Source organism: Poecilia reticulata, chromosome 16 (genome assembly GCF_904066995.2).
Source record: "Poecilia reticulata chromosome 16, P_reticulata-male-v2, whole genome shotgun sequence".
NCBI lineage: Eukaryota > Metazoa > Chordata > Actinopteri > Cyprinodontiformes > Poeciliidae > Poecilia > Poecilia reticulata.
Genome location: NC_088845.1, coordinates 17,185,144 through 17,208,002, shown reverse-complemented (window position 1 = coordinate 17,208,002; position 22,859 = coordinate 17,185,144). Strand labels below are relative to the sequence as shown.

The 22,859-nt window shown below is 39.4% G+C and overlaps 1 protein-coding gene across 5 annotated transcripts; it reads left to right on the top strand.

Moving 5' to 3' along the window:
* The first annotated feature begins 975 nt into the window (after positions 1-975).
* esrp1 (epithelial splicing regulatory protein 1) lies at positions 976-20,748 on the top strand. 5 transcript variants are annotated; one of them, XM_008432653.3, is made up of 16 exons: positions 976-1,325; positions 1,729-1,890; positions 2,021-2,137; positions 2,429-2,540; positions 4,035-4,178; positions 5,455-5,509; positions 5,619-5,729; positions 5,822-5,954; positions 6,066-6,108; positions 7,638-7,957; positions 8,643-8,867; positions 10,511-10,751; positions 12,789-12,987; positions 15,084-15,225; positions 16,078-16,167; positions 18,378-20,748. In XM_008432653.3, the coding sequence occupies exons 1-16, from the start codon at positions 1,194-1,196 to the stop codon at positions 18,510-18,512; spliced, it is 2,361 nt and encodes a 786-aa protein (XP_008430875.1). In that variant the 5' UTR covers positions 976-1,193; the 3' UTR covers positions 18,513-20,748. The 5 variants fall into 5 exon arrangements, with proteins under 5 accessions (XP_008430875.1, XP_008430874.1, XP_008430877.1 ...); XM_008432652.3 differs by having other exon boundaries at positions 10,511-10,763; XM_008432655.3 differs by having other exon boundaries at positions 10,511-10,763; positions 16,078-16,200; positions 18,378-18,515.
* Positions 20,749-22,859: the final 2,111 nt, after the last annotated feature.

Sequence of the window (22,859 nt, the reverse complement as noted above, 5' to 3'; positions counted from 1 at the left end):
CGACTCAAAACAAACAAAAACAGTCGAATGTAACTAAATGTAAAATAGAAATAAATAAGCCAAATTATTATTATTATTATTATTATTATTATTATTATTATTATTATTATTATTATTATTAATAATAATAATAATAATCTTCATCATTATTACGATAATAAATAATTAATGTTACATATTATTCATATATCATAATTAGTGGTTGTCCTATTAGTAGTATAATAGTAGTTTTGCTACTCTAAAATAATATATCTCGCCAGTAACAACAACAACAACAACAACAACAACAACAACAACAACAACAATAATAATAATAATAATAATAATAATAATAATAATAATAATAATAATAATAATAATAATAAAATTATTGTTGCTGTTGCTGCTGTTGTTATCAATAGTACTTCTGCTTACAAATGTATATTCTCATTATTATCATCAGTATTATAATTAGCAGTAGTTGCAAAATTAAGTTGAACTTAATATTTATATATCTGAAATGACTGAGGAAAGATTTTATTTAGGGAAAGGGAGTTTATCTCATCATAAGACATTCTTAATTTTACCTTCTTATTCTGTGTATTTTGACATTAATTTGTTGTGGCTTTTATGCCGTTTCTGTTTCATGCTTTGTGTCTCTCTATGAATGTTTCACAGATAAAATACGTTTTCATGGAAATCCTTCGTTGTTGAAATTCTCTAATATTGTTATTATAAAATAGAAATAACTGTCTTTTTCGTGATTTTTTTTTTTAGAAGTGATAAAAATAATTTTGCTGTTGCTGCTGATGCAAAAAGCCAATTTTACCCTTCAAGCCGCAGAACCTGAGGGCTGGATTATATTGTAGAGAATGACAGGAACAAATTTCAGCCCTCCGCTCTCTGCCACGTCCTAATCTCTCCTGCACCTGAAAGTAGGCGGGGGCACCAGGTATGCAGTCACGTGGTCACACAGGTAAGAATCGCTACAAAAGCGTTGAACGTTCAGCCATTACTCCGCGATGGTGACTGCGGCAGGTTCTTGGAGGGATCAAACTTTCTGGATTTACCAAGCTCACCTTTGCGCTCAGGTGTCAAAGTAAAAGTCGTTCCTATTCCTCTTTCGCGTTTCAGCCTCATCTCACCCTCCGTGCTGTCCTTCGGTTCAGTGTAGTATTACCTTAGGTTTTTATTTTAGGGTCGTGTTCGTTCAGATGACGGCGCAGGTAGACTACCTGGTGGTGGTTTTCACCGCCACATCTGGAGCGAGCGGAGAGCTGCTGGGTTCTGACGAGAAGGACCTGGTCCAGTTGGTCTGGCAGCTGGTCAATGTGAACACCAAAACGGTAAAAAAAAAACAAAACAAAAAAAAAACGCCTTCTTACTCTTTAGCTAAGGCTGTGGTTCAAGGAGGAAATCTAGTGAGTAGAATGGAGAGGGAAACTATAAACTAGAACTACACCATGTTAAGAGTTGACTTTTTAATACAATGTCTGTGTTGTTCTTTTCTTTAAATGTCTGTTTGATTTAAATATATAGAAGCAAAGACACTTTTGCGATAACATGTCAGGATGTTAAACATCTATTAAGCTTAATGTCATAAACTAACCGGCTCCTGCTCATGAGAGTTTTAACTTATGGTGTAATAAAAGAGCACAGTCATTTAGATGGGCGCTATTCTTCCATGCCGTATAGGATCCTCTGTAAGCTACTGTTTCAGGACTGACTTGTTTTCTGTCTCTGAACCAGTTGGGCAGGGTGAATGAGATCCTCATTAGGCCTGACCTCTCAGACTCCACAGAGGAAAAATCAGACGAAGATGTGGTGGTTGAGTGTAAGGAGGAGGATGAGTCTTCCTCCGGAGCAGACTGCATGTACACTGCAACAAGCCTTGACAGTGGTTTAAATATGGTAAAGATGTCCTTTGTGTCTTCAAAGTCAACTATCTTCTGGCCTGAAATCTTGGTGATAATCAAGTTTTCTTCCAGTAAGCGCCTCATGCTTTTTTTTTCTTCCCTCTTTTCTCTATTTTGTATTTTAGTTCAATCTGCAGCTGACAAACGAGGTGAACAGTGCGGGCGCGGGCACGTCGTTGTGTTTGTGTACAGACGGGCAGCTCCACATCCGTCAAGTGATTCACCCAGAAGCCGCCAGCAAGGTGAGCGAACTGGGTTGGGCTGAACGCCTCCCTGCTGCAGGAACCTCCAGCGTCGCTCTCAGCCGCATTACTCTGAACCTGTCCAATGACACACGCCCCTTGAACATACCGTGCTACACCTGTGCCTAGGCAGAGAGGCTGGCTGCATTCTCCCACATCTGTTACACAAATAAGAGTAGCAAAGAAGGCGGTGTGTGCCATGCTGGCTTGAGCAAACATGAATGTGATGAATGCAATAAAACAGCAGCTGCTAATGTTGTGCTTGTTCACATCCTTTTCCCCTCTTACTAGAACATCCCGGTCCCAGACTGTTTCTTCTCTTTCTTTGACCTGCGGAAAGAGTTCAAGAACCACTCCGCCACCTCTGACCTCAAGGCTTTGAACGCACACGTCATGGCTGAGTGTATCCTTTGTTGACATGTTTAATGTGGAGTCATAAAAATGTCTGGTGTGATTGAATTTCTATCACCCCTAAATTAAAACAAAAACCAAGCGTTGACAACAAAGATCACAAGAACAAGATTTTGTATTTGTAGGGGAAAAAACTGTCCGAATCACTCTGAGCCTATGTGAAAATATAAAATATAAATCTTACACTGCATGTGACTGATCACATTTTTACGCTTCGTTTCTTAGCCACACCCAGACCTGACGACTGCTAAGGTTGTCAGCGAAGCGTGACCGGTCTGACGGCATAAAGTGGGTCAAAAGTTCTCAAAAAGCTAACCATCAGACCCCGATCTAAAGAGTGTCCAAACCGGATGGCTGCTGTTGAAATTGTACAGCATTGAGAGAGTTACAACATCTTTAAGGCTTCAGTGAACATCAATAGGAGCCATTATCCACAAAGAGACTAAATATGGAACGGTTGCCAGAAGTGACTGGCTGACAAAACTGCCTCATAAGTCCCTACAGTTTTCCAGGAGATCACAAAAAAATCTAAATAAAAGCGATACACTGCAGGCCTCAGATACGTCTATTAGGATCAGTGTTAATGATTCATTAATAAGAATGAGACTAAAACCAAGACCAAAACTACTGCTGATTATAAATGACACAAAGACTTTTATCACATTCGGCAAAAATAATCTTTAAGATCCCCAAGACATTTGAAAAAATATTTTGATGAGACAACAGTGGAACCTTTTTTCTGAGGTTTGAGTCTGGTGTGAAGTTAGCGCAGCGTTTCAGAAAGTACAGATTGGACTAAACAATTAAAACATCTGATCAATCAGATCAGATGTAGTTACATTCTGAACTGATTGAGATCCTGTGGCGTGACCTCAAAGAGGATATCAAGGTGCCAAACCGTCTCCAATTTGAGTTGTTTAAAAATATTTTGGCTAAAATTCTTTCACAAAAACAGAATTGCCAGTTTTCATTATTGCGTGGTATTATTTTTTCATATAGGCTAAAAATAATAACCAGTGTTTGTTTTTTTTCCCTAAGGGAATTCAGCATTTGAAAACTGCATTTCATATTTCCTCAGGTTCTTTTTGATATTAACATCTGTTTGATCTGAAAGTAACAAAAATGTCCCAGGTGAAATCTGTGAGGGTTCTGATCATTTTCACTGCGCTATAAGTGTGTTTTTTATATTTCTTCGTTCTGGTTTAATCTGGTGTGAACATCTTACACTCAGTAATAACTCATTACAGGTTTAAAGCCAGGGTGTTGGCTGCAGAGTAAGAGGTTTTGAAATGCAAATAAGGAAAGAATGGAGCACTTTGCTAAGCCCTTAGAGAAAGAGTGTGTGTTTAGCCAGTAGGCTAACCTCACACACCCAGTGGTACAGGAAAACCTGACAAGTCACCCATCCAGACGTGCTCCTTCCCATTTTTCATTAAACACACCTGTCTGTCTAGATAAGTACTTTCCTTAACTGGATCCTCTTCAGCTCTTAGCCTACCTGTTGATGTGTCCTCCATGTGGGATCCCTCGGCCAATCAGGATCCTCTGCCTGTTCTCCCTGCAGAAGTAGCCGTGCAGCAGGTCCGGCTTATGACCAGCATTGTCCTCTCTCTGCTCTCTGAGCCATACTGTGAGTATCTCACACATGAGGCTAAGAGAAAACTGTACTGTCAATGAGACACATTTGCTATTACTGTAGTAGGAGAAGAGAGCTACTGCTGCTAACTATGTTATCGAGTAACTTCAACTTTGGTGGGTTTTATGTGATGGATGAACACAAAGTAGCACATACTTGTAACGTAGCAATACGTGGTACATAATGCCTTTTTCAGAATCCGCCCAGAAAAATTACACACGAGTTAAAATGTTTTAGAAAAGAAAAATCTGAAAAGTGTGGTCTGGACTTTGACTGGGCCCTTCTAACACGTGAATATAGAGCAAACTATGTTCTGTAGATGTTCGGGGTCGTAGTTCTTCTATCAAGTCTGAAGTCTTCTGCAGCCTCTGACATGTTTCCTCAGTATTTAGCTCTATCTATCTTCTCAACAGCTTTGCCCAGATTCCCTGTCGCTTCTGAAGAAAGTCATTTCCACACCACATTGCTGCCACCACCACATGTCACATGTGACATGCCCAGCATGAGATACACTTTGGGTTTTCCTCCCCACATTATGTTTTGCATGTACTCTATTAAGTTAAACTTTGGTCTCATTTGACCAGGGTGCCTTCGCCTACATGTTTACTGTGTTTGTGCAAAACTGCAAAATATTCTCTCAAAAACTCCCTTTTTTCTTATTGCTGTTCTTCCATGAAGGTGAGATTTGTTGTAATGATTGATTGAATGGAGCTCTGTGGATAATATTTTATAGCATTATCCACGTTAAATTTTCTCCCTGACCTTTCTTATGTGTTCCCTGATCTTCGTTATGTTTCTTTACTAATGTGCTCTGGCAAATCTCTGAGTCCTTCATGGAGCAGCAGCATTTATAATGAGATTAAAGTACAAAACCAAGGACTCTATTTATTAATAAAGGGACATTTTGTAAGAATTTGAATTGGTTAATCTAACTCATAAAATCCAATTAAGTGAATTCAAGTTTTTAACATGACAGAATGTGGAAAAAACTCACTTTTGTGAGGCGCTGTATCCTCCAAATGTGAAGGTCCAATCCATGTTTAATTTTATCCATCCATCCATCCATCCATCCATTTTCTTCCGCTTATCCGGGGTCGGGTCGCGGGGGCAGCAGCTTCAGAAGGGAGGCGCAGACAGATTTTGTTTTAAAAAAACAAAATAAAAGATTAAAGTGGGTGATTTTAAAATATAAAGCAAGAAAAACATAAGCTGCACCATCTTCAACTATTAAACTGACAGTGATTGATCATTCTTTGCTTTTTCATTCCAGGTCACAGTTTTTCCAACCCTGAGAGAATAAATGAGAGATTTGAAAGTGGCACTTGGTAAGTGAATAATTTTTTGTTTATAAGGTTTCTAACATTAAAATCAACCCATTGCTGTTTCCTACCAGGTTTTCCCTGAGACTGTATTTCTATGTGTGCGTGTCTGCAGCAGTAAGATGGAGAAAGTGTGCGACAACACAGTGATCAGAGCCAGAGGGTTGCCATGGCAGTCTTCTGACCAGGACATCGCTCGGTTCTTTAAAGGCCTCAACATTGCCAAGTATGTTGAAGAGGAAATGGAACGCAGGCATGCAAGCTTTTATTTAGGATAATCTTTCACTGCTTATATATGTTCAATGTTGTATTTTACAGAGGGGGGGCCGCTCTGTGTCTCAACGCTCAGGGGAGGAGGAATGGAGAAGCACTTGTTCGTTTTGTCAGTGAAGAGCACAGAGACTTGGCCTTGCAGAGGCACAAGCACCACATGGGCAACAGATACATTGAGGTAACGGGTCTGCAGGCACCTCTTGAAAACCCCTTATTCTGTCATGATATACTGATTTTACACTTCCATCTGAAGCCATTAAACAGACAACATGTTTGTTTTTAACAACAGGTTTACAAGGCAACGGGAGAAGACTTCCTGAAGATAGCAGGAGGTGAGACACTCATGAATTCATATAATGTATGTTTTCTCAATTCTCAGAAGGATATATCGAGAACAAAAAGCGCCACAAGTGAATAAATACATAATTTCCTAAATAAATATTTATGGATAGGATAGTTGAAAACACAAACAATCCATAAATGCATGAAGTTATAGCAATCTAAAAGTTTGAGTACTTCATAAAATACAAAATAAGTAAAAAATAAATGTCCAAATTATTACATAAAATTACAATGTCCTATTTGCTGAAACTATGTTATTATTTATTTAGTTATTGTGAATGTATGTTTTTTGTATTTACACATTTTTTTCAAATGCTGATGCATCCTTTTTATTTATTTAGCATATTTAAATAAATAATTAAAACTATTGCATATATACATTTGTATTTGATAAATTAATTTTTTGTAGTATAGTGGCACTTTTAACTCTTGATGGTAAATAAACATGAAATAATTTAATCCATTGAGAAAAAAAATGCATTTTAGTGAGTAAAGTAAATATTTTAAGGAATAATTTAATATATTCACCATGCACACATTTCCAGTTTAATTAATTTGGTATCTTGCCCTGACCAAACAGTTTTCCATGCATATTATTTGTCATGCAGATCAATTAGAAACGGATGAGAATGAGCTTCATCTATTAACAAAAGGTCTTTTTTTTAAATAATAATTCCACCTTTGTTTTTTTGTTGTTTTTTTTGGGGCGTTACTTTGGAATATCTGTCTGCTTCTTTAATTATTACAGCAACATAATAAACTTTAATTGTGACAGCAACACAGTCAATCTTACTCATTTTTCTTTTAGTTTTTGGTTCCCATGCAGCCACCCTTATGGCTGCACCTCTGCAAAAGGAAAATAATATTGGTGAAAAAAAATGCACCATTTGTTTGCTATATTTAAATATGACATTGCGTTCCTGCATTTTCTATTCACGTCGTAATAAAAGGCTGGATTAGTTAAAGTCCTGAGGACATTTGGTGGTGCTGCTGCTTCTGCAGATTCCTGAATATAATAGTTGTCATAATTCAAATTTTAGAAAAACATAAAGGTAAAATTATCCCTACATTTCAAAATGTCATGCGCTTTTGTAAACTGTAGCCCATTAATTAACATTTCCATTAGGTGTGTTTTGTTCCATTTATTTTAGAGAAAACTTATAATTTGCAGATTGAATTGTCAGCTATGACTCGGCTGTGGCATTTGGTTATTAATGCTAATAACATATTTTACGAAAGCAGCAGAATGGACCTCACAATAACATGCCAGAAGAAATTTAGAATAATGAAGACGATAAAGTCAAGTTTAACGTGCTCCTGGTGTGACTTCCACAAATATGCATTTTAATTCCCAACCTCGTGTTATTTCTGCGTCTTTCACTTTTTCTCTCAGCACTTTTTCCTGTCCAGCAACTGATGAATTTAAGCCACAAAACTTTTAAGAAAAACTCACACTGCAGTCCATAAAGGAGAACATAATGTGTTGTGAGTTTGGCTAAATCTTCTTGTGCCCCATCAGGCACCTCAAACGAGGTGGCAATGTTCCTGTCCCGTGAGGACCAGATCATAGTGAGGATGCGAGGGCTCCCCTTCAACGCCACGCACGACGACGTCCTCAGATTTTTCTCACCAGAGGACGGCTCTAAAGAGACGTGTCCCATCAGCGGCGGGAAGGACGGCATCCTCTTCGTCCGCTACCCGGACGGACGGCCGACGGGAGACGCTTTCGTGTTATTTGCCTGCGAGGAGCACGCTCAGTGCGCTCTGAGGAAACACAAGGAGCTCCTAGGGAAGAGATACATCGAGCTGTTCAAAAGCACGGCAGCGGAGGTGCAGCAGGTATGTCAGGGTGTGACGTAGTTTTGATTCTCCTAGCAGTTTAAACAGAGTGGCGGGTCTGGTTGCCTCGTGGTGTCGGTGGAAGGTTTGAGAAAAATACAGGAAAAATAAGACGTTACATGCATATTAGACTTGTATTGTCTAATGTATTTTTAAAGGTGCAGAAGGTAACTTTTAAAAAAGTTATTATTTTTTGCATATTAGTTAAAACTGTCTCCAAGTCATGACAATATGAGACAGATAATCTGTGAAAAGATCGATCTCCTCCATGTCCTTCCTTTTCTGCATCCTGCACTGCCTCACTCTGTCTCATCAGGTTCTAATGTTCAATTTCCCATCTCTCATGACTTGTGCACCTACGTATAAAGTATATCTATGCAGAGGCCTTTCCTGTTGTATTTGAGCCTGTGGTGCCTTTATCTGTCTTCTCTAGAAATGCAAACATGCTGGTGTCCTGTTGGCTGCAGGCCAGCTCCTGTTTGACAGCGCGACATATTTAAACACAGCATTGCCTCGGCATTCTTTGCCTCCTCAGTTCTGCCGTGTAGGTGTTTTATTGTTGGGTTTGAACTGAGTTATCATTTGACTGTTTTATCTAAAAGCATCTCAGGCAAACAAGGAAATCCTAATCCAGAATGAATACTTCAAGTTGAGTAGCTCATGTCAAACCTTGTGTGTACTTCAGGTGTTGAACCGGTACTCCTCCGCCCCGCTGATCCCCGTTGCCCCTGCCCCCCTGGTGTCAGTGCTGCCCGCGGTTTCTCTCCTGCCTCCTCCTGGCGGTGTGAGGGACTGCCTGAGGCTGAGGGGACTACCGTACACGGCGAGCATCGAGGATATCCTCACCTTCCTGGGCGAGTTTACGCAAGATGTCAGACAACATGGTGTGCACATGGTGCTCAACCAGCAGGTACATGCAGCAGCCCCCTCGACACACCCTGCGCTCGCACACTTTCTGGCACAAATTTACAAAATTATACATTCAACATAAACTTTATTGTCACTGTGTCACTGTTTCTGTGAGAGGACGATTTGTTTTTGTATCTCAAAAGTGCCTGTTTCTCCAAATAGTAAGCAATTAAGTAGAATATGTAGTATTAAAAGATTAATGTAAAACACAATAATAAATTTGAACTGCAAGGTGTTTCAGAAGTGCAAACCGTCCTTATTGAGACATGCAAATGCTCTTCCCAGCACACGTCTCTTGTATCTCCAATTTCAATTTAGTGTATCATTTTGCATTTTAGAGCATCAATTTTAAGAAATAATTGGTAGCAATGAACGTAAATAAAATGTGATGACCATTGTCTAAGATGAAGTTTTGCATTAATGATCCCCTCGTGTTCAGCCTTTGCTGATCTTTTGTAAATGTACTTTTAACAAAAATATGTTAAAGTTCAAGCTAGTGGAAATCCATGGAGTCAACATCGACATAAAGTTTCAAAACTTCTCTTGAAACATCCAAGTAGTCCATAGTTTCCATTCCACTAGATCAGACATTTTTCTGACTGAAAAATGTTTTTCTCTATCCGTTTCTTTCACCTACTGTCAAAATGTAGTCGAGTTTTGAAAAGTGAAGAACTTGAAGATGAATGTGAAGTTTCACATTAATTTAATAAATATGTCTTGAATATATGAGTTTCATAAAAACTGATGGGTTCTTTTAAGTTCAGATTTATGCTTTTATTCAAAAGCCACGCCCACTGAGGTCATTCATCATCATTTTGAGGCGTTGTCTGATTGCCTGAGGCTGCAGGTGATGTTTTTTGCAAAATGATTCCCTCAACACTGTCGGTTCTCCCTGCTGCAGATCGGGGTCCAGATCATGTTTGTAGTCTGGGACATAAATTTAATCTGTTACAACGTCTGAGGTTAGCCATACTACCTTTAACTGTAACTTTTGTGTAAGTAGTGTTCCCAGTTTTAGAAATTGTTTTTCTTTTTTGCTTGGTTTCATCTCTAGGTAAGAGATGTACATTTCTAGGCTGTTCAGGCTTAAGACTACACTGAAATTTTACTTGTTTTACATTTTTGTAGAACGCAGCAAAACTATAAACAACAGTACTGGGTTTTCTTTGTCTTGAATTAAAAAGGGCATTTTAAATTTGCCACTTAATAAACAGGATTTTGTGGATCATTAAGTGAATCTGAAGTTTGTGTGCCACTGTACTGAATAGTGCACGTGTACTGTGATCTAGAGTGTGTAATTCGCAGTGTTCAGCTGCATCTGGACCATGAATGTTACTGCTACTCTGCATCTTTGATACTTTGATACAACAGCCCAGCTGGGAATGAATTTTAAATTCACTCTGAGTGGCCTCAAGTGGGCAAATAATTATTAGCCAAATCACTTGGAAAGTAGGTCGAGCATCAGTTTCACTTTCAGTTTCAGGTTTCTGGCATGCCGAGGTGAGTGAGCTATCATCCGTGGTGTCTTTATCGGATAATTTCTATGATTTCTGTGCCTCTGTTGTGACTAACCAATGACGTATCAAATGTATCTTTGATGTGACACATTTCCTGACATATTTCCTGCCTCCTCCGTGTTTGCAGGGCCGTCCGTCGGGTGACTGCTTCATCCAGATGACTTCAGCAGAGCGGGCGCTGCAGGCCTCGCAACGACTCCACAAACACGTGATGTCCAGCCAGCGTGGGGCGAACAGCCGCTACGTGGAAGTGTTTCCCTGCAGCACTGACGAGATGGGCCTGGTGCTGATGGGAGGCTCACTCTCACACACGCACACGCACACACACAACCGGAGCAGGAGTGGGACAGGGCTCAGCCCGCCGCCATGTAAGTCCAGACGTAAGTGCTGCTGGGAGCTGGGGGTGCTTCGGGACTGCAGGGTAGGTGGGCTCCTGCCGGGGTGGCAGAGTTGCTGGTTTTTCCTCCAATCTAGATCTATGGGAGGATGTGGGAAGGATGCATACTCTGAGTGTGTGTGTGTGTGTGTGTGTGTGTGTCAACGTGAGACTGAGTCTTCTTGTTTTAATTTAGTATGATCACTACACCCATTTGCATGTAATGATGATACTGTTTTTAATACATTCCTTCCCTTTTCACTCTGATTGGATACTGTAGTGTAATTTTCCATCGGCATGTTTGTTACTCGTTTCTGACTCCTTTACTTTACCACTGCTGAACTGATTCACAAAGATCTGAGAGGCTCCGAAAAGTGTAAGCAAAGCAATTCTTCAACAAGCTCAGAATACGGCAACGCGGCTTACAGTTTTCGGACCCCGTCAGATCGGTAGTGGTGGTCCTGGGATTTAGCCTCAACAGACAAGCACACGTTAGGCGTGTGTGCATGCGCGCGCCTCCTGTGCTTGTCCAATCAGGATCTGTGCGAGGGGTGAGCAGAGCTGCTGCGTAGATGTGCTTTGGTCTCAGTGTCTGTTCACAATTAAAACTGGTTTGGCAGCTGATGAATGTCTGATTTATGTTGCAAATGATTATGTCAATGGAAGCAATATTACATGCTTTAGTTGGAATGAGTTCAGCTTATTCTGAGATGCGTTTTTTGTAGATGTTTTCTGTAAATAAGAAAATATTTACTATAATTAGATTATATACATTACACAGTGTGATATATTCCAAATATTTCTTATGTTCATTTTGTTCATTTTTAGCTAGCGGTAATATATATATATAATATATATATAAAAATGTTTTCATAAATTGTTAGTATTACATTAAAAGATGTATAAGGCCAAAGTAATCATATTTCCACATAGATGATAAGCCACAAAAATATCATTTCTAAGAAAGCTGGCTGTTGACAGAGTGATGGAAAAAAAGTGGGATGGAAAGTTAAGTGGAAGGAAAAAGTCTGATAGATTAAGGTCCCATAAGAAACAGGGATAACTAAAGCCTTTTGAGGTTTATAAAGCAAAGCCCGTTCAAAACTCTGGGTGAGATTTACAAGACATGGACTGCACCAGAGTCGTTACTACGAACCCAGGACAGGACATACAACTGTCCCTGACAACTATAGACATGTCTCACCTGGGCTAAAGAGTAGAAGAACTGTTTCACAGGAGTCCATTATCATCTTTTGAGATGAACATTTGAATTTTATATAAAAATAGAGTTCACAGAGTCTGAAAGCGGAGTGGAAAGGTAGAAAATCTATGTAGCTGGAGGACAGATCTGGTTTAATGACCAGTGGTGACCTCTGTGCTGGACTGATCAGCAAACTGGCCTGACCTAAACCCCACAGCAGTAGCAGAGGCTGATTTTCTCCATACCATGCTGCATTAGGTCAGTAATTCATGCAAACAGAGTATTTTCATTAGTCTTTTGCAATATTCTTACTTTGTTTTAATTTTCATTTGCTAGTAAAGGATAATATTACTAATTTACCCAAACATACAGTTGAAAGACACCAATCATGGAAGCAATATGTTGTAAAAGAATTTTACTTTTTACAGTAAATCACTGAAAAAATTTAACTTCTGAATTTTATTTTAAATATTGGAACATGTACATCTAAAATAGCTTTTTAAGACATACTAATTTGAATAGCTTCTTGCTGCTGGGATTGTTCAGTGTTGGTCTATGAGGAATTAAGAAAAGAGTAAAAGAGTCTGATTTCTAATCCATCAGCTCAATTGTAATCTAATAAAAAATATATATTTTTTAAGATTTAAACTGTGATTTCTTTAAATCTTTTACATTACACAGAAAAATGCATGCATCACATGCACAATAAAAGCATCAGTGGTTATTGCATGAGCTCCTCTCTCAACATCACTACCATGACCCTTACTTCCTCCAGGGTTTGACGGATTTTATATTTCTGTTTCTGTCCTTGTCCTTCCACTATTTTAGGTTTATCTCCTCCATCGTACGCTTTCACTCCAGTTCAACAAATCCTCCCCACGGACGCTGCTGCTGCAGCTGCAGCCGCTGCTGCCCTTTACCCTCCCATGGGGCAGATGTTGCTGGCTCCTCGCCCCCTGCATCCCGGACATCCTTATTACCCCGCATCAGCTCAGCTGTACATGAACTACAGTGCTTACTACCCCAGGTAAAAAAAACAATTAGAGGTTCAAAATAAACAAAAACTTCGCCAAAACTTGGAATCTTGGAATGGTGCTCATAATTTTCAGCCATATTCCTTCAAAATGTGTGTATGTATATGAACTGAAGATATTATTTTATTACTGTAAGCTGCTGCTGAGTTCATGAACAGGGTAGGCAAACGTAAACCTTAGCTTGCATCAAGGTTTATGTTTTTGGGTTTCTAAAGTAGGGCTGCACAGTGGCGCAGTTGGTAGAGCTGTTGCCTTGCAGCAAGAAGGTTCTGGGTTCAATTCCCAGCCCGGGTCTTTCTGCATGGAGTTTGCATGTTCTCCCTGTGCATGCGTGGGTTTTCTCCGGGTACTCTGGTTTCCTCCCACAGTCCAAAAACATGACTGTCAGGTTAATTGGCCTCTCCAAATTGCCCCTAGGTGTGAGTGTGTGTGTGTGTGCATGGTTGTGTGTCTCTGTGTTGCCCTGCGACAGACTGGCGACCTGTCCAGGGTGAACCCCGCCTCTCGCCCGGTACGCTAGCTGGAGATAGGCACCAGCACCCCTCCCGACCCCACTGAGGGATAAGGGTGTAAGAAAATGGATGGATGGATGGTTTCTAAAGTAGCATTTTGTTTTTGTTGTCTGTGTGTAATGTTGGCAATTTACCAAACTAAAGTGAAACTGAACTGAAAATGCTGTAAAATGTAAAACTTCATGAAATAAATAAGGCAACTCATTAAATATTCACATATTGATGTCAGATATTGCTTTATTTATCTCTTGAAAAGAAAGTGATTTAAATATAGTTAAACCCCAAAAATTAAACCTTAATTTACTCATTAACAAAAAATATCAACAAAAATGTGTTTTCTACCTGAGGCAAAAGTTCTTCTTGTCCCGATCCAGCAGCTTCTGAGGAAAGTTTGCTGCACTCTGTGTGATACTGAAACATTTTTACGTTATCCATCTCTCTAGTGAACACCAGTCCAGAAGTTTTTGTCTTTTTCAAGATTCTCAAACTTCAGTCTGGACTTCATGCTTTTTGTCCATTTCAAAAACCAATTGTTAAGTCACATTTCACAGCCACTACGCTGTTACCTAGCAACCCCTTGTGGAGCTCTGCCCATCACCTAGTAACCGAAGAGGAGCTCCAGGACGTTTGGTCAACTGGTTTTACCGCTTTACGCGCTGTGCAATGGCTGCTGGAAAAGACAAGTGTTTTGTTGTTGATTTACTGTCTAGAAACTCCTTCCTAGAATTTCTTGTACAACCTAGTTGGTTGTACAAGAGGCCCTACTTATGCTTTTCAAAGGTGTGTGGTATAATTGCGCATCTCATTGGGGTGTAAATGTTGAGTTGGGGGCGTGGCCAGCAGCAGCTCATTTGGATTTATTGTGACAAGATGCCCTAAAACATCTCATTCTGAAAGGAGCTCCAAATAGACAGTACTGAATTGTAGTGAATATGTATAGCCCAGAAGGAAGCATAATTGATCTTTTAATAATTTTATGAAAATTTGACTGAAAATGTATCTTTTTCAGTTTTTTATGTGTTTATATTACTTAAACCTTTCACTATTGTTAGCATTGTTATTAAATATAGAAATGTATTTGTTCCCTATTACTGAATGGGAAAAACTATCACTGCACCTCACCTGGTCGCAGTTAATTTAGAGGACAGATGAAGCTAAATGCAGAGCGATCGCGTACCAGAGACTTTAGACTGGAGCGGCGCTCACGTTGTTAGATCTGCTCTAGTCACCAGAAATAAAAGATGTTAATTGCAGAGAAATGTGAACATTTAGTCTGCGGTTGAAATGTTTCTTGTCAAGGAGAAAGACTGGGCCAAGGGTGGTTAATAACTGCAGACTGTGTTATCAGGGAGCTTGGTAAACATGAGGTGACCTCTGTTTCTGCCTGGACGGTCATTATGAAAGCATTTAAAGACAACACCCACAGTCCCTCCCAGTTTTATGCTTTTCTTCCCACTGCTTAGTTAGTGTGTGTTTTAGTTTCTGAGAATAAGCCAGTTTTTTTTTTTCTCTCTCTCTCTCTTTCATTTGGAACCTCTACGTGAAATAACATTAATTTCACTTTTTCATTTTCCCAGTCCTCCTGGCTCGCCTACAACTCTGGGTTACTTCCCGGCCCATTCCTCCATGTCTTCCCCCGGAGGGTTGGTGCGGATGCCTGGCCTGCCCTACAATGGCAGCGGCGTTAAAGACCTCATCAACGCTATGCAAGGATATCAGGTAAGAACCAGCTCCCTGAAAGCCTCACATTTATTCACATTGCACATTTATATGTATGCATATAATTGCTACCTTCCGTGTTCACACACCTACCTGTAGGCACCAAGTGTTTTATTCAAATCTTCTGGTATTATGGGTGTGGACTGTTAGGCATCCAGTGCGGTTGCCTAGAGGCTATCAAACTAGTTTATCCTGTCTCCTCTCCCTGCTCTGTCACACATGCACTGCTGCTTGCTTTGACTTGAACTGGAATGAGTCAAGTTGTTGTTTAAAACAGGAGCGGAGTCAAGAAACTGGGGGGGGGTGATATAAAAGAATAGCTGTATCATTTAGAGCAGGGGTACTGCAAAGGTAGAGTGGGGAAACTGCATGACGTTAAAAAGAAAATAGACTTCAGAATACCATCCATCCCATCACTTGATTGACATACAAGTCAGATGGTAATGTTTCCTTTAGCTGTTTTCCAGCAGCCATTATAATAAAGAATAAGAAGAAGTATAGAGTTTTTCCTGATGCTTACGTCGCTGTGCATCAAAACTAGCTAGGCAGTGAGTTACGTACAATTTTTAGCCCCACTTTTTCTCTTAATCGTCAGAAAGGGAATAAAAATGATTGGGGGATCAAACTTATCACTTTCATATGGAAAGAAACCTATAAAGTCTTCACGATATACTTATGAATTAATAAATGTTTTACGTTTTTGTAGCAGGTTTATCAGTTTGACTTAGTATCACTGCTAGCATCCCTGATTTAGAGTTCAAACTAAAAAAATTTCCTGCTTAATTTTAGACCCTTGTTGAGTTTAATGGCTAAATGTGTCTATGTTATACCCCTGCTTTCATCACGACGCAGTATGCTCCAGAGGATGCTCTCATCCACGCTCACGGGGCCGTGCACGCTCACGACCCGGCTAGGACGTTGCTTACGCAGCCCAAAGAATGGGTGTGTATTTAAGGTGTCTGAGGCAGGTGGCAGGTAAGGATTGGCTGAGGGCTTAGTTAGGGGGAATTACTTTAGAATCAGCCTTTAGAGATGGCTTGACTTTTCACCAAGGGTTTCTGGGCTCAACACGGCAACACTGGAGGATTTTTAGGAGATTTCTTGGATTTTATTTCACCTTTTTTGATGGTTTTAATATTTCCTCTTTGTTTAATATTGAGTGGTGTGTTTCTGTCCTTCTGAATGTGTGGGGTTTTTTTGTTTGTTTTTTTTACTCAGGGCAGGGATAGTAAAACGAGAGAACTGACTGTTCACTTACACCCCCTCTCAACACTGGAACACAAAGTTTTATGCAACAAAACCAAAGCTGTCGACGGATGAAGTGTGTTTGTCTGGAGAAAAGCGCCTTATGATCTCATCTCATTTTAAATCTGCTACAATTTCACACAGAGGAGTTCAAACAAATATTTCTCAACCAATATGCTGTGTGTTGGGTGTTGTGAATCAGCACTCAGTGAATGGTTGAGTCAGGAGCTCTTAGGAGCTCAGCCGTGATTCACACCTACAGTCTAATTAAAAACACATTGGAAGCCTTAGAACAAAAATCTGATCTCTCTGTGGGAAATAATAGCGCACTGAGCTATTAGCATAATGATGGCGCATTTTCATGTGGAGATGACTCACGCCGACTCGGAGCTCCAGGAAGGTTTATTGGAGAAATCTGAGCTTTTTTTTTTTACATTATAAGAAGAGACGGTCCAAGATCAAGGGGGGCTTATAGGGTATTTAACACGGGAGAATTGCCCTGAAGAAGTGATGCACGTCCTCCTGTGAGTGGCAAGCACAGAAGAACTTTAGTAATTATTTATTAAATCCCACAAAATATGTTCATTTTATTATTAGCTCTGTGATTACAGAGACCAAAAAAAACACCAATATTTGCTAAGAATAATCACCGTTATGAAACACAGCTTACTTGAAGTGCAACATCAGTATTTTTATTTTAAATATCTGAAATGCTGCCAAACTGGTGGCGTGACATTTCCTGTTTTATCCACAGTTTTCCACTTCAAGCTGTTGCTAGGAAACCACAAGTTACTCGACAAGCTGTTGCTAGGTAACAAAAGAGTCAGTTAGTTGATGCCACCAGTCTGGTTTAGCTGGCTGTGAGAGTTTGAGCTGCCTTTCCTCTGCCTACATCTCCCAGAATGCAGTGCGGATCTGAATCAGAGTTCAGTTAACATTCTACATATTGGATATTCTATCAGAATATTTTATCTTTTGATCTTGATCATGTGTCTATCCTAGATAACCATCTAAAATGGAGCCTCATCCCTCCACACAGCGACACAGTTTTGGTCTAAAACCCTTTGAACAGACATAATCTGCGTTTTATTTGCATGTATTGCAATAAAAATGAGTCACAGCAAAAATTCTGGTAGCCATTTTGGCATAAAGCTGGATCTACTCTTGTTTGTGTTCTAGGCCTGCGTTTTATGGTTCAGCCAAACGATTAAATCAACGTTACATCACCAAACATATTTGGCTTAACTCTCACAAAAGCAACTTCAAGTTATTTAATAAACAAATGGCAGTGTTTATGAAAGTTTATTTCTCGAACTTACTCTTGAGTCTGAATTCAATTCAATACAAGCTCTGATTTTAAATGGTTGCGTTTAAACGCAGCCAAAGAAAACCGCTTATTTAGATTCACTTTCAGGAATTTTAAAATGGGGAAATTATTTTATTGTTGTCAAACTACAAAGATTCAAATGCAAGTGTGATATTCAGGAAATATATTTCAGAGTAATGACAAACATAGCCACAGATCTGAAGTTCCCACATCTTTGTAACAAAACTAAGCTGCCTTAAGCAGCCGCTTAGTTTGCTTATGCCTTGGACTGGCTTTGATTTGCAGTCAGTATAAACTGAATTAAGTCTAATCCTCTGCACTCTAAAGTCTGACCTGCATATCAACGCCGAGGGTTGAATGAACAGTCAGTTGACGGCGTTGTAGCGCTCTAGGCTAATGGACGGGTCACACAACAGATGTGGCCCTCAGGCAGTTGAGGAGGTGGCGGGTAACATCTGGCTCTGGTGGAAGGGCTTCTTTTTTTTACTTTTTTTTTTTTACTTTTGTTACTTTTTTTCCCCTCTAACTCTTATTTATCTTTCTGCGTCCTGTTACCCCCCACCCCCTGCCCTCCTTCCAGGGTCCTGTGGAGTCTGTTTCTCTGCTGAACAGCAGCCTCATGGGTCAGACCGGCGCAGGAGAAACTCCTCTTATGTCCCTTCCTCTCATCACAAAACCCGGGGGCCACCAGTACCTGGATCTGACCCTGCTGTAGCGTCGCACAAAAACAAAGTCATGTGTATGAGACAATGACTTGTTAGTTTGTGTTTTTTGTTAAATTGTCTTTTAGAAATCTTATTTATATTATTAGGTTAAAAAATTAATGTATTTTATACCAAATTTACTGCAGCCTTAGCCAAAAATAGCATTTTTTTATATATATATTGCACATTATCTGTATGTTTAAAAGCTTTATAGAGATTTTTTTAAACCTGTTAAGTTACTGTAATCATTTTACTTGCCAGCCAAACTAGAGGAGTAATCTAGTAGCAACTGAGCTCAATCTTTTCTCCAAGCTTTTCTGTGAAGAGTGAAAGTGGCTGTGTGAAAGAGATGTGAATGTGAACATTATGCATGAATATTGTGTTTATATGCATATGGAGACAAGTATGCAGTGATTGTATTGGAAGCCGTAGTGCATGAAGAAGTACTGTAGTAAAACTTAAGATGTTTACATAACGCTAAATACCAATGCACTGCTAACAGAGAAATAAAGATGCAGTATCTTCTGACGGAAAACGTTTGCTAAGGGTGGTTCAGATCCACTAAACAACCAAAGCGGCAGATTAACGGTGGGATTTTCAGATTCAGAAAACGATTGAAGTGAAGCTTGCAAAACAAAATCAAACAAACCTGGACGGCTCTCTGGTTGCAGCATCAAGGAAACCTGCGAGTTTAAATGCGAGACATGCAAATACAGATCCATCTCAATAAATATGAATATTATTTAAAAGGTCATTTTTATCAGAAGTTTGGTTCAAAACTTATACATCATATGGATTCACTGTAAACGGTAACATTTTTAAGTGTTTAAAGCCAATGAAAACACAAAATGCTTTTACAAAAAGTACAGAAATATTTTTATGTCCTGCAGTTGATAGTTTTCCATCAGTAGCTGAGAGCCTCCACAAAGCGGATTAGCCACAAACGATCACTGCCAAACAAGAAGTCTTGTATCAAGGCTTCTTGAATTAAAGTTAAGTGGAAGAAAAAAGTGTGGTAAAAAAGGGATACACAGCCAACAGAGCCAATTTTCCCTCTTTGAAAATTATGAAGAAAAATGAATTAGAGATTTTGGTGGGATTCACAATTCATGGGCGAAACGCAGAAACATGCAGGATGTGGACTGGACGACAGCTGCCACATTCATTGTGTTTAGCCTGACTTGTCAGAAACATGTTACCTGGGAGGAAGAGAAAGGAGCAAGTCATTTTCCTCAAATGAAAGGTAAAGAAGCTGATTGCTCAGACTGCTGCATCATTCAAAATGAAGGAAAACTTAGTGGAGGGAAATACTGAGCTGGACAAGCAAGCAGAGTGACATTTCTCTATTTAAAACTTTATTTTTGGTCTAAATTTTGGGTTCTCATTAAGCCATTGTCAAACTGATAAGAAAAAGACATGAAATATGAGTTTCACCGTTTGACTGAAGTCCCTGAATTTAATTTCCATTGGTGTTTTGTTTTATTGAGATGCACCTGTATTGTTCTTACTCACTTCAGAGTTCAATCTTCTGGACAACACATCCTATATCCTGTTTCTGACATCACTGTGGTTCATTTTGTTTCATGGACATCCGAACCTTTAATTTATGCAGAAATAATTCTGTCTTGTGAAAACTCAAACACCAGTGTCTTTATTAAATCTGCCATAGTTTTACCCACAACACATCCCCCCTGTTAGGGATCTGGACCAACAACATTGTGAGTGTATCTGACTCCAGCATCAGACTCACAGAAATGTGATGTCTCTCGTCCTTTTCACTGTTTCTATTTTTGTAGGTTAATGCCAAACGCTGCTTTAGCCTCTTGGTTTCTGCTCCTTCAACATTTGATTCTGAGCGCTTTTACCCCAAAGTTTGCTTTCCTCCAGATTAACTGACTCAAATTAATGAATCTCAGGAGTTCAATGAGGTCCCTGTTCGATTTCATTACCTCTTGTTCTTATGATCCAACGTGTCTTGTCTTCTCTTCGCCATCTGCAGTGACGCTGTAGAATATGATTGAACAAAACCTGTTCCCCGTTCTCTCTTTAAATCATTTGTATACTTTTTAGAAACATTGCTGACCGAAGGACATGTTTGACATGTGTCTTATAAGTTTTGTCATGTGTGCCATGCAGAGTTAATGTTTAGAATCAATATTTTCTGTATACAATGTGTGCAAAAGCAGGAAGTCCTGCTGCAGACATGCTGAAAAAAAAAAAACTAAACAATAAACATAATGTTGTGAATTTTCCAGCCTCCTTCTGCTTGATTTGAGCTGTTCTGTGTTTAAAATGGACGAGCAAAAACACTCAGGTGGAGCCGTTCGGTGACAGAATGTGACTCAAGGAGAAACTGTGGGAACTCCCTCACACTGTCCTCGGTGATTATCTCTGAGTTTCCACACACACACACACACGCACACGCGCGCACGCACGCACGCACGCACGCACACACACACACACACACACACACACACACACACACACACAGGGGCTTCAGCCAAAACAAAAAAAGGCCATTGTCACTTAGACACACTGAACACATTGTAGTGAAAGGATGGTCTTTCTTCCTCTGGGTGGAAAGGTGGAGAATGGAGAAATCAGGAAGTGAGAAGAGAGAAGGAAGATGGAGGAAAACAAGATCTCAGACCCCCTCAGGGCAGATTTGGTATTGTGTAATTTAATCCCAGGTGCCCCACCCTGCCTGATCCTTTTAAAAAAACACACACACACCCACACATTACTATTCAGAGAACAGCACCACGTCTAAACTACCTTTACATTATTGTATCTGCAACAGACTTCGAATTATCTGCTTTTAAAAGATCAACTTTCAACATTTCTACCAGCAGATAGTTGGACTGAGAAACACGTAAACTACGAGACGCTAAGCAGAGTTCAGTTTTCACATGATGTAATTTACTTTTAGGTCAATCAAAAAATTTTTACTACTAGTTTAAGTCCTCAGTATGGATTAATAGTTAATTTATGCTAATTTATTTATAGTTTCTATTGACTATATGTGGCTCAAGATTGATTTTGATGCACTGCAAAAAAAAAGTTGGTTTTCAAGAGAAATGTGACAATATGTTTCTAGTTATTTCTACAAACAGTCTTGAAGCCATTCTAACTTTATGGTGTGTTCACAGAGTCCTTTGACTTTTACAAACTTTGATACATTAAAACCACAAACTTCAATTAATTTAATTGGGATTTTATGTTACAGTGTGCCTTTGTATTCAATGAACTTTTAATTTGTAAATTCGGTGCAACCAGTTGCCATCAGAAGCAACCAAGTTAGTAAATAGACTCCAGATGTGCATATTTTGGTGTAAATAATATCTCATAGGTTTGTTAGAGAATATTAGTGAATAAAAAGTATCTGGAAACCAAGAAAAACATGAGACAGGTCAGAGAAGCAGATAAGAGGTCACTTAACCAGCTGACTGGACTTAAATATGACTGTGGAGGAGCTGCAGAGATTCATAACTCATGTTTAAATAACCTGACTTAAATCTGCTTCTTTTTTTTCTTTTTTTGTCAGACATTTAGAGGTGACCTGGCTGGTGTTGTCCTGATCATTATCTGCTGCACAACCAAACTGTACTTGAATTTAAGTCCAGTCGAGAGCTATTATGCTGCAACTTTTAGATGTATTAATCAATGAATCATGGTTCCATCAACTATGGCAAGACGGCCAGATTCTGAAAAAGAGAAGCGCCTCTGAACCATCACAAAACTCCCACAGTTTTTCTGTTTCTGGGTAATTTAAATCTGCATTTCCTCAGATGATGTTCAGGGCTTTTTAAGACCACCTGCTTGAATTTGAAGCATCTTTGGAGTGATATTTGTTGCCATGTTTTCTTGACTTTGTAACTCTTGTCATCTTCTCTCTTTTTTTAACATTGTGGCAAAATGTGTTGCTTTTGCAGTCTTTTAATCTACTTCATGTTGTCAAACCGGTTCTGTCTAAGAGGTTTATTTATTCCATAGGTCAGGCAGGGTGTGGATAACGAAACTGAACCAGTCCATGTGGTTAATCCAAGTTAATAATTTAAACAGGGCTATTATGTTTATTTATTTACACTGGGCTTTTATGGTTCAGTCTGTTAAAGTTTATTCAATGATCTGAAGGCACCGAGGTATGACAAAGAAAACAAAAGCAGGAAATCTGTAAGAAAGGGAATCCGTGTTTTTGCAGAGCTGTAAGTAGTTCACTTCAGATCCAAACACAGGTATAATTACCTGGATGACTCATCCTACTTGCACCTGAGCGGCGAAGCGGCAGATAAATCAGTTTTTTCTTCTTTAACGTAACATTCCCTCGCTGGGAGGGTGAGAGCTACACAAAAAGGCCC

Bases quoted from the DNA above. Each gene is read 5' to 3' on its own strand.
- esrp1 (XM_008432652.3), top strand. From the start codon at position 1,194: ATGACGGCGCAGGTAGACTACCTGGTGGTGGTTTTCACCGCCACATCT. The intron at 4,179-5,454 runs GTGAGTATCTCA...TTTTCATTCCAG, and splicing joins TCTGCTCTCTGAGCCATACT to GTCACAGTTTTTCCAACCCT. The intron at 5,730-5,821 runs GTATGTTGAAGA...TGTATTTTACAG, and splicing joins AAAGGCCTCAACATTGCCAA to AGGGGGGGCCGCTCTGTGTC.